The following is an 18,763-nucleotide window of genomic DNA, read 5'->3' on the forward strand; positions in this document are numbered from 1 at the left end:
GTTTCTGAAATCGAAGGGGTTTGGGTTCGTATTAGGCATTTGGGTCGGGAAAAAATGGGCTACCAGATACTGAAAAAGTCTGACAATCATGCTGGTTTTTTTCATTCTTTTCCTCTACTACCTGGCCCATGTATTTTTAGTTGCTTTTTATGTCAAGTCTATGTTGATTGCATGATTTATATCTTGGCAATTCTATCTTGGCAACTCTATATTTGTGACAATTTGATTGGCATTGTTATTGTTCAGCTTCTGTTTGTCATAGTTTTCTTATTTTGATTGACTTCAGAGGGTTGGACCCACTTATTTTAGACTAGTTTCTATGTTGACATCATTCTGCATGTTATTTTCTCACAGTTTCTATTTAACGGGTTTCTATTGAGTTTCCCCTGCAATGAAACGCATATTTCTATGGTTTCTGTTAGTTTCTGTGAGCTTTCTGTCAGGTTTATGTGAAACGAAACACTCATTTGACAGGTTTTCTGTCACGTTTCCTTTCCACCACGTCAGTTTCCTTCCCTTCACTTCCCTTTCCTTTCCTTTCCTTTCCTTTCCCAACGAGAGAACGGAACATTAAGAACGGAATATAGATAACCTGGGAAGGAAAGTAGGCTTCGAGTCAGTTCCACGAAAGGTTGGAATTCCAAAAGCCACCCTACTTATTAGATTTCCTTCTCACGCCTTTCCTCTCCAAAATCCCGTCGCTTCATATTCCAAGAGAAAGCTCATCTAAAGGGAAAAAAATATCTGAAAATTCATGTAAAAATACTCATATATATCCAGGATTTGTCAATTTCTTTTTTAAATTGTATGTGTCTGTTCCGATTCCCATATATGCAGAATTCATTGTGCCTAAAAATGTAAGTTCTGAAAAACTTTAGAAAGGACTTATTCAGTTCTTTCTTGTCTCTCCTAACCCTCTAATCCTTCTGAGGTAATATTATTATTTTCTTTATTTTTTGGTTTTGCTCCAGTCGAAATCAACATTTTTCTCTTTGTAGTTTGAATTTGTTGCACGAAGTTGATAAATTTTTATTCAATTGCTTTCTCTCTGTTTCTTTTCTATACCTAGGCGAATGAAAGCACTCTCTGTCCCTTGATTTTATTTCATGCTCTGTGTGGCTAATCTTTATTCTCTCATTTTTCAGAGAATCGTGTAAGAGGTAATTTGCAGAAGAAATGGCTATCGGGTAAGTAATCTCACATACCCATTTCGGATTATTTTTTTTTTCCTTTTAAGGGTTGCTCGATTGTCTAGCTGCTGAAATCGATGATCGAGATACATTTAAACTAATTAAAAAATTAGATTTTTATTTTTCTGGTTCTTCCAGTATGTGAATTGCTTCTGTTTGGTACACAAGAATTTCAGTTCTTTCAGTAATGATAATAGATGTTTGATGGTCATATGTTCCTTTACAGCCGTTGGAATTCATCGAGTATGTGCTGGTTTAGTATTAATTTCTAGAATCTTCCCCCTTTTCATGCATTCTTTTGGGCTTGCCTCATAGTATTTAAATTTTGTTTGATTAATCTCATTCTCATATTTTTCATGTATTTGTCACAAATTGATGTTTTTCTTCAGCTATCATTGGACTGCATTATGAGAGTGGGGTCTTGAGTTCATTGGTGGAAGAGCTTTTAATCTCTTTTCTTTTTCTTTTTCTTTTTTTGAAACTAAGCCTTTTCTTTTTTAAAATTTCTTTTTTGTGTGTTTCAGGATTTAGAGGAGGAAATAACTGTCATGTCTTATTGGCCCAAAAGAATTATGATATTCCTTCGTTTGATAGCTTTACCAATGATTTTATTAGATGTTTCATAGTTAGTACTAATATATTTGATAGTTGTGTGCTTGAGTATATGATCCAGGTCTCTTTGATTCGGTAGAGCATCAAAGAATGGAATGATTCAACAGTTACCCTTATCACGTATAGATCCAATCATATCAATGCTGATATACTTGATAGTTGTGTGCTTAAGTCATGTGTGCCAATTTGTTTGGTTGTTACCGTCAATCCGTCATTCCTTGAAGGTGTTTATTGTAATTCCTTAGAGAAATCCATCCATCTATTGTGTTAGCAAATGTGGGGGTGCTTTCATCATATTAAGTATTGTGAATGAGGTGGGATCCACAATTGGATGATCAGGATCAGATCAGGATCAAAGATCATATCATCCATACAGTTGTTATACTAAGAATAGGGGAAGAAGAGATATAGAATGCCTTACCATTCTATGCGTTCATTTAGATAGTATTGGAAGGAAAGATCAAGAGGTGGGTCTGTTCTGCAGCTTCTCGTAGCATTTTTTCGAATATCTGTTCATAGTGCTTAATTGAATATGGGATTATACATATTAATTGAACATGGAGTTTGGACTTAAATCTGATTTTTTTGCAAATAACAGTTATTATAGTTTTACAAACAATATAGTTATTGCCTTCCAAAAAGGATTTATTGTCCCATTTACAAATAAGAACTAATTTTGGTGGCAGCCAAAGAGGTCCATGGAGTATGTTCATCATCTTCTTGTGCCTGATTGGATGATCTTAACCATCCAATCAATTGCCTACGAATGAACAGTAATAGAAATTTGATAAGTTTTGATCCATATTCAACAACTCAAATGCATTTCATCAAATAGCTTGAATTTTCCATTATATGTGATTTTGGGGCCTTGGAGGATCAGAGACGTACTCTACCCGATGGGTGGTATGAAATGATCTACACTAGAGCTCGATATGCACTACATATGCACACCATTGTAACTTAATGAGGTTGCTGCTCAATCGATCTTTCCTCTTTAACCTTTAAACCTACAAAAACTCTTCTTACATATTAGTAAATGCATAGGAAAGGTCATGTTATTTAATATTCAAAAAAGAAGAAGGAAAAGAATAGGTTGATTCAAGGAAACGATTATGGATCACTATCACCGGCTCGAATTTTAGATCCAATCATATTTTCCCCATAATTCCATTTTTTATGATTATTTATGCGCGGTTATTTTCTTATTGTTCTATTAGGCTCAACATACAAAATTTCACATATGACAGTGAAAAGTAGTTGAAGCTGTGTGATCTTTTGTATAAGATTTTGAGGATGTTGCCCATTGACCCAACAAAGAGGAACTCTTTCCAGCGCTGCATATGCAATGGGGACCTGGTTCTCGTGTATGAGAGGCATGACATCATGAAGGCCATCAAAGTATGTGAAGGTTCAGAGCTCCAGAATCGATTTGGTGTCTTTAGGCATTCTGATTGGGTTGGGAGGCCTTTTGGATCCAAGGTGCTGAGCAATAAGGGGGGATTTGTTTAGCTGTTTCCTCCTACTCCTAGTTGTGGACTCTGGTTCTAAGCCATAGGACCCAGATTTTATATATTGCGGATATTAGCTTTGTGATTTCATACTTGGAAGTTATCCCTAGCTGTCTGGTTCTTGAGTCGGGCACTGGAAGTGGTTCTCTAACAACCTCTCTTGCAAGGGTTGTTGCTCCTGTTGGCCATATCTATACATTTGACTTTCACGAACAGAGGGCCGCCTTAGCCAGGTAAGCCATTGACTCCCTGGATGACATTGATAGAATAATGTTGCTGTCTTGTGAGACATTCGATATGCCAGTTTCTAATATGTATCTTTGTTTTTCTTATTCCCTGTTGGAAATATAAAGGATAGTCTTTGTTATTTATATAGTTATGATGTTTGTTCTTTTTTATTATTATTTATGATGTTTGTTCTTTTCTCGAAATAAATGTCAGATTATTTTGTTCCTATATAAAGTGAATGTCCATCTGGTTTACAAAGTATCTGACAGTTAATAAGAGTGGAAAATTAAAAGGAATGACAAAATACGGTTCTTGTAGTATTGTAATCTATATTATGATTGTTTCATACACAAATTCTATAACAGAATTTTTTATCATTGTATTTATCTTAGACAATGCTGGGTTTTGACATCTGGAAACTGATCTTTCGCACACGATTTGTTCTTATATATTTTGAATTGCATTTTTTTTTTTGAATAGTTAGATATTTCATTAAAAAGAAACAAAGACTGAGGTCTCTACTAGGAAGAAAGAAACAATTAAAATACAAAATAGATACAGAAAAGAAACAACCAATAAAAATGAGTCAGTCAAATGGGGTGGAAGTCGAACAACTCTTTTGAATTGCATTATCAAACCAATATTAAGTTCAATGTTTTTTTGAGGACCTTTAAAATAATCATTTTTAATCCATGATTAATAACTCTATCAATTTCTCCAAAAACTCCCCCGTGCAACTCTACTTGATCAAGACTCAAGCTGAGTTCGAGAGATAACTCAATTTTCTAAGAACTCAAAACTTGAAACACTTGGGTAAATGATGCAAGTGCCTGGAATTTTGATGTTGTACTTAAAAACTCAAGAGATAGGGTTTTGTCAAAAACCTTTTGAGCTCAAAATAATCATTGAAGTTAGTGTTTCAAAATGCAGATGCGGGTCAAAGCGTGCTCGAAGAAAATCATAGTCGACTTGGCGCAATGTGGTCGGGTACTCGGTTGACGCAGTCATAGCTCAGGAGAGTCAAAGGAATTTTTATTAACTCTAGATTGCAAAATGCGAAACACGGCCAAGGGAAAAGGAAGTCAACTTGGAGGAGTCCATGATGACGCGGGGGAGTTTTAAAACTATGGATGAAATACTTCACTTAATTTCTAGGTGGTTCATCCCCATGCCTTTCAAGTTTTAAAATCTTGATTGTAATATTTAAAATTCATCAAGTCCAACTTCTTGGGATGAGAGCATTAAGGTATCTGGTATTGAAGTTCACATGTTTACAAAAAAATAGGTTTGTAGATTGAATGGAACCTTTAAGCATAAAAAGATCGTGATTCACCAACTCCACTGCACTACTCATTCTGAAAATTTTCCAACGTTGGGATCTACTTAGAACGTTTGAGACACATCTTTGTTGATATTACACTTTTGCTAAATGCCCACATGCCAACTGCTCATGGTTGCACATTTGCACTTGTTGTTTACTCTATTGGTCAAATGCAGAAAATTGTTGAGGGCATGTCTCTTCTATGATTAACACTCTCTTCGTAAGCTGTTATTACAATTGAAAGCAGCTTTCTGTTCCAGTCTCATATGTGTCAATAAAATCCAACTCATCTTGATATATAAGAATAATTTGACAGTAACGTGTTTTGACTCTAAATTGGGTTTTTCCTCATTAGGGAGGATTTGGAAAGAATCGGATTGAGCAGCTTAGTTACAGTTGGTGTTAGAGATATTCAAGGTGAAGGATTTCCCGATGAATTTTGTGGGTCAGCTGATTCAGTGTTCCTTGACCTCCCTCAACCTTGGTTGGCCATTCCATCTGCCTGTAAAATGTTGAAGCCAGATGGAGTTCTATGCTCATTCTCACCTTGCATCGAGCAAGTGCAACGCTCGTGCGAGACACTAAAGTCAGATTTTACAGGTAAGCTTCTTCATAGTTATGACTTCTGTCTCAATGGATGATATTAATGTTTAAAATTTTGCTGGTCATACTAAAAACTCAGAAGTGTCTTGTTGGTTTAGCCTGGCTCCTGAGACTGGGGTCAGTTTCATAGATAACCAACCTTGAGTTGGCTGTTTTGGTTTATAAATTGAGCCAAATTTTCCTTGCTGCCTCCATGCTCAACTCTAACTGGTTACTTTTTTAGCCTTTTAGCATTGATCATCTCGAATTCTCAATTTCACTATAACTGACACATATTAGTAATCACTTTTCTGTAACTAATGCTTTCGTTCATGCATATATTAGGACATTTGAGGTTCTCCTCCGTGCATATGAAGTGCGAGAGCAGAGGATGGGTTATGGTGGAGGCAATGAAGATGGTTCTTTGGGGTCACTTCCTTGCAAGAGGAGGCAGTTTTCTTCTAGTGAAGCAAGCAATGGAAGTGAGGATTCGAGTTGCTCTGTTATGACTAGACCATCCAGTGAGACGAGAGGTCACACTGGTTATTTAACATTTGCAAGACTCAGGTGCCTTTGCGTAGCGGAGGAATCTTGTTCCTTGTTGCAACATAGGTTATGTTGAAAATTTAGGGTTTGATGCAAACTGCAAAGCTCACCCTTGTAACGGAACTTTACTGATTCAATCTTTGATTCCAAGGTTTGTTAGAAGAAGAGAATGGAAGAGAGATGCCTTTCCATTGTAGTGAGCGTCTGTGGTCCTGTTTGTCATTTACTGTCGGAAGGATTACCCAAGCTTCTCACATGAACCAAATTACTTCAGTTTCTTTGGGATTATGGCCAGGGTTTACCAATTCCTTTTGTAAGGATTTTGTTTTAAATGGCGTATTTTCTGGCTTTGTTCGAATCTAGATTTCAATTTGGCCTTCCATTTGATTTGTGTCCCTTTTGTTAAAGTGATGGTTTATCAGTAGTCCCTGTTTTTGGCTTCTACATCCATGAAAATCCATGTAGGGATGGATGGGGAGTATGATTGGAAAATAATTTGAGGGTAACATCCAGCTGTGTGCCCTGAAGACATACCCTTGCAGCATCTGTTGGAGAATTTTGGTGTAGTGGTTGCGAAAAAGATAAGATAAGAGATGCTTCAAGGCGCGTAAACGCTTTCCTTAAGACGATATTCGCCCCCACCAATAGTGTGCACATGGGACCACGAACTCGCTTCCAAGATACAATGAAGCCCGGTTTCCAAACCGATTGCTTGACGACGTTCTGCACTGAACGGAATCAAGCCTGAATCACCTTTGAATTTTGAAAGTATTTAAGACCCACTTGAAAAAACTACTAAAATAATAAAACAGTAACTTTGTAGGGGATAACAGTGTAAGAGAGTGAGATTGCTTCTGGAATAGATAGTTTGGGTATGCTAAATAGGAATTCGGAATTCATACTTGTATGGGTGTTTTCTACTGTTTTTGTAGAGTCTGAGGTGACTCTTTTGTATGGAAAACACCCATACAATGCACTTTTCCATTGTAGGTTCATTTCTGATAGTTAGATCGCATCCCATTGCGACCGGGGTAACTAATGGCTTGTGTTAAAAGCCCCTCCAACCCCGTAACCGCTTGATTGCCCATCCACGGTATAGATCGCACCTTATGGGCTTTTTGACCGTTGAGTAAATGGGACACCATCTAACGGTCATCTTCCAGTAGCCGTTACATTACGATCCGACAATTCGGAATCGCACCTACTGATGCATTATCCTTTGGAGCCCCTAGGCCCACTGGGTCAACCATTAGCCCCGAACTCAGGCCCAACCCGACCGAACCACTCTGCGTGAGAAATGCAAAGTGCGTCATTATGCGCCCATTGATCACGCGTGCGCGGACGGGTCAACAACAAAGAATAAAAAAGAGTAAAACTTTATAAGCCCAATTCTTTCTTTTTTAGGAGTCGATACGGGACTATCTTTTTTCAATCACTTCTAGACTCTCAACCATAAAGCAACTTTTTCAAAAGAAAGGTTTTTCTTTTCCAAAACATTACTTAGAAAATATTTTCTAAATGCTAGTTTTGACCAAAAAACCATGATTTTGAAAATCAAAATCTAACAGCATCGTGCTAGCAGCCCTCTATAACATGGGATTTGCTAAGCATTGACGAGGTGGCTGGTCTGACGTGCGACAGACCAGCCTCTTTGCGATGGACGCTAGCATTTCCCCTATAACATTATAATATAAACTAGTAAATACTAAAAGAGAAAAAGAGTTCCTACTCCACCGACTTATCTACTTAAATACAGTGCGGGGCGACATTATCCAGGGTATTCATTTGATGGCCCTCACAAAAATAAGGTGTGCCTAAAAAATCTTCTCCATAAGACCGTCCCACTGCTTTGATTTGTGGAGGAAAAAAATAGCTGGGTATAAACCTTCACACAAATTTGTTCATTTTTTGTCCCCGCAAATCGAAGGGCTAGGATGATGATGTGTTTTTTCTGGGCTCACCCGGTCTATGTGAGGGTCCATCAAATCGAAGGGTTGGGTGGAGCTTTCATAATGGTACGCGTTTTTCTGAGATCTTGTTCCAAGGCTTCCTTCAACCGTCCGATTGTCTCTATGTCGTCAGCATGCCAAGCTGACCTGTCCCCCTGTGGGACCCACAGCTGATGATGTGGCACAAGATTTTTGTGTTGCTCAGCGTGTTGTCTCGCGAGAGGCCATGCCATGTGAAGGTGACAACCTTCAGTTGCACGTGTTATTGCCAGCTCAAGATGACGTGGCACGTTGGAGGCCAAGCATTCGATCAGCTTCCGGTCACGGACAAATAGCGTGGCGCGTTCTTTGCCTTTTACTTCAAACTGTTACCGAAAGAATAAAATAACAAAGGGCAGCAACGTAGAACTATGCCACTGATAATGGGTTAATTTACCATAAAACCTATCTATTTAATCATCTCGTAAAATGATCTTAGAGCCTTCATTTATTACTAGACTCTAATCAAGGAGATGAAATTAAAAAAAAAAGGTAAGAAACAATAAAGGAATGCTAAACTGAAGAGCGCCCCTGCAAAAACCAACAGCAAGGGATTGGATCCGCGTCATCAGAGAGCATTTTATAATAGCACTGAAAAATATAAAAGTAAAGGAATGAAAAATGTTATTTGATGAGGTGGATCCAATGGGGTTGGTTTTTTTGGCTGAGTTTTGCAATGGCGTCATTCAGTTTAACATTCTTCTTAACAAAAATTAAAAGTTGGATCCCTTCAAATGAAGTTCGATTCATGATGACATTATGGGTGGACCAAAGGCAAGTTTCTCATGTGCTACTTCTTTGTTGTTTGGAAAATTATTGGTAATATTGCCCTTGAATTATTGTTTTCATGAAACCTCTGCTCTGTTTGGTTGCCGGGTTTTTTTTTGGTTCCTGGGATTTATGTGGGAGAGAAAAATCCAACGAGATTGGTGGGGAAAAAAATGTCCTGGAAGTATCTCGGTAAAATAAAGATTCCATGTTTGGTTGACCGGACTATGATGGGAAAAAAAAACTTTTTTTGGTTGCTCGAACTGTTGGGAAGAAAAAAAATTCTTCTCAAGCTTATTTTTGGTTCCTGGGATTATTTTGGGATGTGATGAAAAGGCAATCATTATAAGAGTGGGATTAAAAAAATTCACCACACAAGCAATCATTACAAGAGTGGTATTAAAAAAATTCTAGTGCTAAAAGGCAACCAAACATGGGATGGGACCAAAGTTTTACTAAGACTTCCTAGGACAAAATTTTTATTGGCAACCAAACGGAGCAGCTTTTGGAATGCAAGAATAGAAAATTGGAATCGGCATCCTTTTTTGAATCTTATTATTATTCCCTTGTAAATGGAATGAAAAAATACCTACTAAAAAAATGGAATGAAAAAATCAAATAAAAATTTTAAATAAAAATTTCAATAAAAAATTTATTTCAATCGGGACGGAATCCGAATACCACTTTTTTGTTGCGAAAAAACAAATTCTAACATTTTTTTTCTCCTTTAGTTATGCCATTGTATCAATTAATTCCACCCCTAACCAAATGCCACATCGAGTGGAATCAGGATAGGATTTCGATTCCAGCGACTAATTCTGGTAATCGAAAGGCACCCTAAGTGCTCACTAATCTTTAGAGGTAATCTTGTTCGCCTCAGGGTGTAGTAGTCATATTGCAATAATGCTTATATAAGTTTCATTAGTATAAGAGGGATGCTAAACTCACAGGGGCCCTTGTAGAAAAGTGCTACAAGGGACGGCTCCATTGGATCCACGTCATTTCCCCTTCAACCGATATCAGTGCCATCACAAATGCACTCAGGACGACACTAAATTCTATATCGGGACAACTAACAAAAGCCCATGGGACAATCATAAATCTGAATTTACTATACTATTTGATGAAAATATATTATAATTTTTTATAACTTTAAGTATCATTTTAGTGGTATTTTAGTTAAAAAAAGGCATATGCATTTTTTTGAGCGATTTCTACTTTCAATATTTGTCATTCATATCCCTTAATTAAGCCTTGAGTCACACCCTCTTCAATTCCTTCTACAACCATTGATTCTATGGTGATATCTGGCAGCCATGATTTTTTTTCATGATAAATAGTTGTCTCCAAGTGGTGAGAGAGGGGAGTAGGACACTGGGAGAAGGACAGTGATTTGAGACGGCATGGTTGAGGCTAGGGTGAGAAAGGGTTAAAAATCAGGAAAAACTCAATCCTATTTTGAGCAGAGTTTTTTGTTTCCTAATTTTTAGCCACTTCTCACTACTTTGAGTCAATCCTATAGAGTTTTTTGTTTCCTATTTTTAGACTCTTCTCACCACTTGGAGACACTGGTTTTCATATTTGCTCACACTCGACGTCATCCTTATCTGAGAATTTTAACTATGCAAAATGTAAGTAGGACCTACTTGGACACTCCTATGGACTATACAATTTGAAATGGACAAGGCCACGACACACGGAGAGTGGCATCCAGAGAACACTTTGAATCCGATCCGATAGGTATCTAAACTGATTGTGACTTAGACATAGGTGGATTCATTAAAGTGGTTATGTCGGCACCCCTAGTTAATATAAGCAAGGTTTTAAATTTCGATTTCAATTTGAGTTTCCGTCAGTTCGAAAACAGAAAACATTTGAGCTTCCAAATCTTGCAAAAAAAAAAAAAAAATCGTATGAGAAGAAATTTTAAGATGAAACTTTAGAAAATAATGTTACAATAAGCACGTATACAATCCTCATTTCAAGACGGTGTCATTTACGTAAATAATTTCAATGACGAGTGCTCTTTTTCATCAATCCTCACGTAACTCCGAGTCTGTAAAAAAAATATCTGCTTTTCGCTTTTCCCAAACTACAGTGTTTCCGCAACCTATCGAAAAAAAGCGAGACACGTCTGCAAGAAAATGCTTTTAAAATAGATAAATAAAATAATGATTAAAAAGCGATATTTTTAGTTTATATTCATTTTCCTCCTTTCGTTCTCGTTTTCTCAAGTTTCTAAATCCATTTTAGAAGGAAGAAAAAAAAGAAGAAGAAAAACGTTGCGAGATTTTCACATATAAAATAAAATAAAATCTGAAGACATGATTATATGTTTTGGGATTCTACTTACCTTTCGGCTTTGTTTCTTCACCAGAAAAGCGTTAGAGGGCAAAGCAAGGAAAAGAGAGAGTTTTCAATTCTGGTAAATTCGTAAAGCTCCCGCTTTTTACTTATTTTAGGTTGTTAGGGTTTTCTATTGTTCTTTTTTTTTTTTTTTTTGGTTTGCTTTTTAGGGTTTTCTAAATTCGTAAACATCGGTAGCTCTGTGATCGTTTGAATTTCTCTCTGGTACTTCCGATTTTGGTCCAATCTTTTGAACAGATTACTGATTATTAGATTATTCTTGCCTTTTTTTTTTATTTATTGTTCTTAGTTTTGCGTTTTTTTTAATCTTAAAAATGCTGTTGATTTCTGTCTTCTGGTAGTCAGATTTTAGGTTTTCGTTGCTGTTTTTGGTTTCTTTTCATTGATTGTCACGAATTCTTGGATTATTTGTGTCTTTCTTTTTTCTATTGATCTTAGTTTTGCTTTAAAAAAAAAAAAATTCCGAGAAATGCTGTTGATTTATGTCCTCTGGTAGTCAGATTTAAGGTTTTCATTGCTATTTTTGGTTTCTTTTCCTTGATTGTCGACCAAGTTTTGAGTTTTATAGAGAGATGGTTTCTTTCAGTGAATTTGCTTATTGGGCCTTCTCTTTTGATGAAATTTCTTATCATTGGAATTCTGGTTGAATTTTTTTGACAGAATGGGTCTGAGTTTATCACATTAAAGAGACGTTTCGACATGATTGTGTTTATTGAGTAATGATCAAGAACAGAAGGCCTGGAAATGATAGTGGAAATTTGTTTTTGAAGGTCTTAATTGTGGCATTTTGAATTATGTTTCTAGGATTGAATGAAATTTTGCAAACTCCAAATGCTTATTTTGCCCTTCGAAGTTAGAACTTCCAAAGTGCTGGAGTAAGGTCTGAGGTTGCTTCTGAAGCAAATAAAAATACAAGGAAAATTATCTGGCATTTCAATCTAGATGAATATATATGTCTGCTTTCTGGTTTTGGGCTTCTTTTTGTTGTTGTTGAGAAATAAAGAAATCTTCTGCCAATCCTGATTTCTGACTCAGCCCGTTGATTTACCCATAGTTTTAAAACTCCCCCGCGTCATCGCGGACTCCTCTGAGTCGCCGCTCCGCGTTCGTGTCTGAGTCTGGTTTTTTGTCGCGTTTTACAACTCCTTTGACTCTCCCGAGTAATAACCGCACCCACTGAGCACTCATCTGTGTAAACCGAGTAATCGAGTGCGCCGTGCTGTGTCGACTAGTATTTGCTTTGGCTGCCTTTTGACCCACATCTGCGTTTTGAAACATTGGATTTACCTAGCATGGCCATCGGAACGATTGAGTGAAGTCCATTGGATGCCATGGAAGAGACAGGAGATGTAAGTGGGAATGTGGAGAATTCAGTAGGGGCTCCACACCTCAAAATGAAAGAGAGTGATTGTTCCTTACAACCAGATAGCTGTAATGTATTGGAATCATCTTCCATGCTTATCTCTCCAGGGAATGATTGGCATGAACAGCAATCTTCACTGAGATCGCCTGAAGATTTCACTGAAACTTTAGAGGGTCGAATTCTCATGGGATGCACCAGTCCTAAAGATGGTTTTGAAAGGCCACAATCTAGCCCTTGCACTATAAATGATGGTGGTTTAATGGTTGAAGAGTTGACATTCAAAAATTACAAGACTTCGAACTTCTCCACAACTGGATGCTCAAATAGCAGAGAAGAAATTTTGCCTAGGAAAGGCCAATGGCAACATCTCTTTCAGCTGGCAGGTCGCTCTAGGAATGAGGACTCATTTGGTAATGTGATGTCTAAGGAGCCGACTATGTCGGGTGGTGGAGAAGATATGGGAAATGTGATTCTTCCCAAATCTTTGGTTAGCAAGCCTCTGCCATCTAAGCATCTGGATGAAGACCGTGGAGAGATCTCCAATCATTTAATTAACAGTGGGAACTGCACTGTCTCGAGCAATACATACATGAGACTTCCAAGAGGGGCCCGAACAAAGGTTCTACCAACGTCAGGGTTTCCTCAGTTTTTTATTAAGAACAGATTGAAGGGAAAGGGGGCTGCAAATAGACATTCGGCGACTCATGAAGGATCTGATGGTGTGAGCTGGAGTCAGAATAATGAGAAGGGAAATTATAATACTGGGATAGCTTCTGATACTCCACAGGGTTCTTCCGTGAAAGCCAATGACTTGTCCCTCTGTAGTGGCGCTGTGGCTAGTGCTGGTTCATTTAATGATGGGATCAGCCTAAGAGAATGGCTTAAGCCTGGCTTTCGTAAAGTAAATAAAATTGAGAGCCTGCGTATATTTAAGCAGATCTTGGACCTGGTGGATCTTTCACACTCCCAAGGAGTTGCCCTGCAAGATATACGGCCATCGTCTTTCATGGTATTGTCATCGGAAAAGGTTAAGTATGTTGGCCCTTGGGACCCTCAAATACAGACGGAGATGCCACAGAGTGTAATGAATGAAGAGGCCCACCACTTGGAGCATCACACAACAAGGAAAAGGTACTTGGAACATGGTATAAACCCACCTACTATTTCATCGTTGAAGCATCAGAAACTCAATGAGCACATGCAATTTTCTGGCCAACATTTCGGATTTTCCGCTAAATGCAGCTCAAAATATGAAACAGTTAAAGATGATAATAGCAACCGTTTCAAAGCACAAAACTTTGGTTGCGATTTCATGAAACAGCACAACATGGTTAAAGGACCTAAGGCGCGAAATATGTCTGGGTCTCCAAGTGTGTATAACCCCTTAAACCAGCAGATGAGTTCTGAAAGCATGCAGTTGGAGGAGAGATGGTATACTAGCCCAGAGGAGCTCAATGGCAGGGTCCGTACACTTTCATCAAACATTTACAGTCTTGGGTTTCTTCTATTTGAGGTGTGGATAGGTCTCTACTAGTCTATTTACATATTTTATTTGGAACGTGGGTGAATCTTTTTGGAAGTGCTGTATTTTGCTACTTGATGGCCTGATATTTGACAAACTATTTTTTTGGCTTGGTGATACACAATTGCATGAGTTCCTTTATGTTCCTATTTTATAATATCCTGCCTGCAGAGTTAAATAGTCTGCAACTGACCGACATGTCCTTACTACTATATTGTCCATATGATCTTATTGCATGAATTGTAGCTTATTATTGTTCTAGATCGTTCCTGTTGTGTTGAAGTCTCAAATAGCAGAATGCTGTAGCCTAATTAATAAAACATTTAGGCATATGTCATTATTTTCTCTGATATTTCTTGCCTTTATTATGTACAGTAATCTTATCATCTTTCACTTTTTGTGGTGCTCCTGATATGTAAATGATAGTTTTGTTAAAGCATTCTTATGCAAATTACAGTATTGAGGATGGATATCTCTCTCTCACACACACACACACACACACACACACACACACACACACACACACAGAGAGAGAGAGAGAGAGAGAGAGAGAGAGAGAGTTTTAGATTGTTCATATGTGGATTCAAAATTTAAGCTCAAGTTTCCGTTATCTTCAGTGCAACATAGCTATCCAAAATAACTTAACAAGTATTTCAATAGGGGTTGAATCATAAGATTCATTCATATATATATATATAAAATCAGAAAACAATACTCAACTCAACTCAACTCAACTCAACTAAGCCTTTGTCCCAAACTAGTTGGGGTCGGCTAATGAATCCTTCAGAAAATTTTCATGAAGAAGGTGAAAGGATCTACCCGGCTCAAATTAACTAAGTCTAATCCTGACACTAGTTGGGAAATCAGAAAGCAATAAAATAACTAATTATTCATTTTCACTATTAAAAAAACTAATTATTCAGTTTCATCCAAATCCATTTATTTAAGTAGAAACTACCATGATTGGTTATTCAATATCATAATATGAATTATTTGCTAACAAATTTGTCACATGCTAATCATCAATTTCTCATCTAAACCCATGTTTGGATAATAATCATAGAAGTAATAAAAGACATGATAATATTAATTCCCAAGGTTTCAAAATCATTTTTTTTTTTTTTTGAAAGATAACTATTTTTATTGATAAATAAGATAAGTGACAAGATGTACCCATCATGAAACAGTACAAGCCTTTACATGAGGAAGGACCAGGAGCTTAAAATCCTAAATTGGTCCCGGAATGTTAGAACATATTACATTAGTGGACAGCAAATCTACTCCTTCTTTAGCTAAAACATCCGCTCTAGCGTTTGCCGATCTTCTCCAGTGCGCAACTTGAGGGTGGATAGTGCGAACAATGTCACGAATCTCATCAATAATATGAAAGAGTTGCGATGGACCTCCACTAAGGTTTAAAGCCCAAGCAATGAGATTGGCAGAGTCCCCCTCCACAATCAGTGTGCCGATATTATGTGTAGCGCACCACTTCAGTCCGAAAAGAAGGCCCCTTGCTTCAGCTTCATTGGCGTCGCTGACACCCGCGGGACCCGAATATGACATGATTGTGCATCCATTATGGTCACGAATCACACCCCCATAGCCTGCCCTCCCTGGATTGCCTCGTGAACTCCCATCGAAGTTCAGTTTGAACCAACCTTCTGCCGGCGGGCACTAATGCGGTTGAGATTTCTTCCCGTCCTTTCCTTTTTCCCAAACCACTGTCGTCAAGTTCCTGAGAATGGCTCCAGTTAAATAAGTTAGATATCCGGTGGCTTTGGACCAGGCTATGATTGCTGGTTTTATCTTAAGTACAATGTGATTCCAGTACTTTTCTTTGCCAGCGAAGACCCTGTTGTTTCTTTCCAAACAAATAAACTAGATAATAGCGTACGGAATTGCTCGCCACATTGTTTCCCCCAACCTCCCTGTTAAATGCTCCATCCCAGTTCAGGATCACCTTTTTAATTGAGCCTTGGTTTACCCATATAATCCCGAAGAAACGGAGAATGCTCATCCATATCCAGTGGGAGTAATTGCAACGTATAAATAGATAGTCTAGAGTCTCCTCAGCCGATCGACATACGCACCAAGAGGCAAGTCTAAGTGATCTTTTCTTTAGTCGTTCGTCCGTGTTTATGCACCGATGTGAAACAGTCCATGCAAAAGCCACTTAACGCCATATGCGAGCTCGTCGAGAAGGTGTTCCATTGTCATTATTCAGTTTAAGAAAAAAGGATCTAACTGAGAATTCCCCCTGTGTATCCGATATCCATATGCAGCAGTCTGGTTCGTTATTGGACAAATAGCACTCTGATAGAATGTGGAGAAGGTTCGCGAACATGGTAATCTCGTGGTCCTTTAGGTCCCTACGTAAACGAATGTTCCAAACCATGCTCCCAAGATTCTCGCCTCTCTCCAAATAATCAGCCACAAGTGCTTCCGGTTCCGTCACCAAGCGAAATAATTCCGGAAAGCCTATACATAAGCATGATTCCCTCACCCATAGGTCCATCCAAAACCGCACATTATCTCCCCGCCCTACCCCGAATCTTACCAAAGGCAGGAACTGAGATCGAACGGAGTTTATCGACCTCCATGCCCCAATCCCTTGCCACTTGGTAGCTCCTGGATCGTCCAATCTCCCCAACCCCTCCCATATTTACCTCCTATTATATTGTGCCATAGAGCAAATTTCTCCTTGCCGTATCTCCATAGCCATTTACCCAAAATCGATTTTTTACGTAGTCGTAGCTGCCCAATCCCAAGCCCTCCCTTCTTTTTAGCCTTACATACCTTGCTCCACTTAAATAGGTGTTTATGTTTTTTACCCTCCTCCACCCCTTCCCACAGGAAATCTCTTTGAATGCTCTCAATTCGTTTTGCAACCAAAACTGGGATTTTGTAGCTGGACATGAAGTATACCAGCATGTTGGACAACAGCCTTGATCAAGGTTATCCTTCCTCCAAATGATAGATATTTCTTCTTCCAAGATGCCAGCTTCCTTTCCACCCGTTCCACCACTGGGTCCCATAGTGCTTTTGTAGGAATCCCAAAACCCAGGGTGAGGCCGAGATTGTGATGGGAAACTTGGCTGGACTGCACCCCAGAGCACCAGCGTAACAGATTATAGAGTGGTCATCGAGGTTGATCCCAGTTAAGGCACTCTAATAAAAGTAGATCTTTAGCCCGGTCGATAACTCAAACCACCTAAACAATCTTCATAAATTAGTGACCTGTGACTCCCCCTCTTTCAAGAGGACTAACGTGTCATCAACAAATTGTAGATGTGAGTCAGGTATAGAGTTTCCTGACACCTTCAAACCAGATATATATCCCCAGTCTGTTCTGCTTTAGAAAACATACTGCTCAACGCTTCTACCACCATGATGAATAGATAAGGAGAAAGGGGATCGCCTTGACGAAGTCCTTGTGTAGATAGATCGAAAGAATCCTTCCGGGGATCCGTTGATGAGAATGGAGAAAGATGGGGAAGAAATACAGGCTTGCATCCATCCATGCCATTTCGCACCGAATCCCATCCTTTCTTGTATGTGATTTAGTACACTCCAATCAACATGATCATATGCCTTTTCCAAATCCACCTTAGCGATTATGCCACTTTCACCGTTACGTTGGAGAGTGTCAATGATCTCATTTGCAATTAGTATCCCTTCCAGTATCTGATCATTCATGAATGCGCCCTAGAACTTGGAAATTATGTCACCCATCACCGAGCCTTCTGGCGAGAACTTTGGCAAGGTTTCAAAAACAAATGACAAATATCAATTATAAAAAGCTGGTAAATCATCGATGTTGTCCTTATTATAGTCGTCTCTCTCCTCGATGTAAGTAATGCCCTCAAGGACATGCATTGCACTTGACTGGTTCAAACTGGTTTCATTTGATTCATTCGAGCTCCCTCCTCCTTTGTCTTCTTCCTTCTCATGAAAGGGTTTTCAAAGGATTCTTCTACTGTGGAAGGAAATCGGGTCTTTCCAAAGAAAATAGTCTTTAAAAAAAATAATTAGGGTAAATCACATGAAGAGGTGGCTTTGATACGTTACTCACAATCGTATGAATCATGCAATTTACAATCGAACCATAATATTCAATAAAAAATTGCAAGACTCATACTCATACAAATTAAGACTTAATCATGGGATTCAATCATTCAAATCATAATCCATAAGATTTAATTTGAACCGGAAGAATTGAATCGTAAATCGTAAGATTTTCAAAATAATAAATACTGAATACAAGTACAATGATTGATGTGAAATGAAGTAGTCTACAATTGATGGAGAATTTAAGTATCATTTTGTCCAGCAAATAAATGCTTTATGTTCATCGAAAGATAAATCCACTAGGCTATATTTTCATTCATTGCACGGTAGCGATCAAGGTGTGATTGACAACTTTTAAGTGCTTTGGTTTATCATTGGTTATCTTGGTGAGTTGTTGTTAGTCTAGATCTTTTGGTTGGGGAAGAGGACCGCTCGAGATAGCAAAGGTACAATTCTCTGGAGAGTTACTCCTTTTGCAATTTTATGGGGAGTGTGGAACAAATGAAATAATAAAATTTCGATGCCAAGATGCCCAAGACCATGCTTATTGAATTTAGGCTTTGAACATTACACTATCAAAACGAAGTGGGCTTTATAAAGGAATTTTTGGAGTCCTGAGTATATATTTTTGTCCTAAAATGAAAAATATTTGGAGCTAAACAGAAAAGATAGTTCCTTAATTGTCAATTTTTTTTTGAAT

General features: G+C 38.2%; 2 protein-coding genes across 3 annotated transcripts in view; both read left to right on the plus strand.

Annotated features, from left to right (window-relative positions):
• The first annotated feature begins 957 nt into the window (after positions 1-957).
• LOC143846581 (uncharacterized) lies at positions 958-6,345 on the plus strand. The gene is given in 5 exon segments (XM_077355056.1): positions 958-1,187; positions 3,050-3,327; positions 3,330-3,543; positions 5,215-5,459; positions 5,780-6,345. Coding segments are annotated over 4 exon segments (975 nt in total). The 5' UTR covers positions 958-1,187; positions 3,050-3,095; the 3' UTR covers positions 6,064-6,345.
• Positions 6,346-10,964: 4,619 nt separating this feature from the next.
• Positions 10,965-18,763, plus strand: part of LOC143891554 (protein SPA1-RELATED 2-like) — a 31,800-nt gene continuing 24,001 nt past the window's right edge. The window contains exons 1-2 of one of the 2 annotated variants that reach the window (XM_077396047.1): positions 10,965-11,168; positions 11,771-13,986. In XM_077396047.1, the coding sequence (XP_077252162.1) occupies positions 12,442-13,986 (1,545 nt within the window). In that variant the 5' untranslated portion in view covers positions 10,965-11,168; positions 11,771-12,441. The remainder of the gene's footprint in view (positions 11,169-11,770; positions 13,987-18,763) is intronic. The other variant, XM_077396048.1, reaches the window with a different exon arrangement.

Source organism: Tasmannia lanceolata, unplaced genomic scaffold (genome assembly GCF_043159265.1).
Source record: "Tasmannia lanceolata isolate RefF3 unplaced genomic scaffold, GAP_Taslan_0.1 ptg000015l, whole genome shotgun sequence".
In the NCBI taxonomy this organism is placed as follows: domain Eukaryota; kingdom Viridiplantae; phylum Streptophyta; class Magnoliopsida; order Canellales; family Winteraceae; genus Tasmannia; species Tasmannia lanceolata.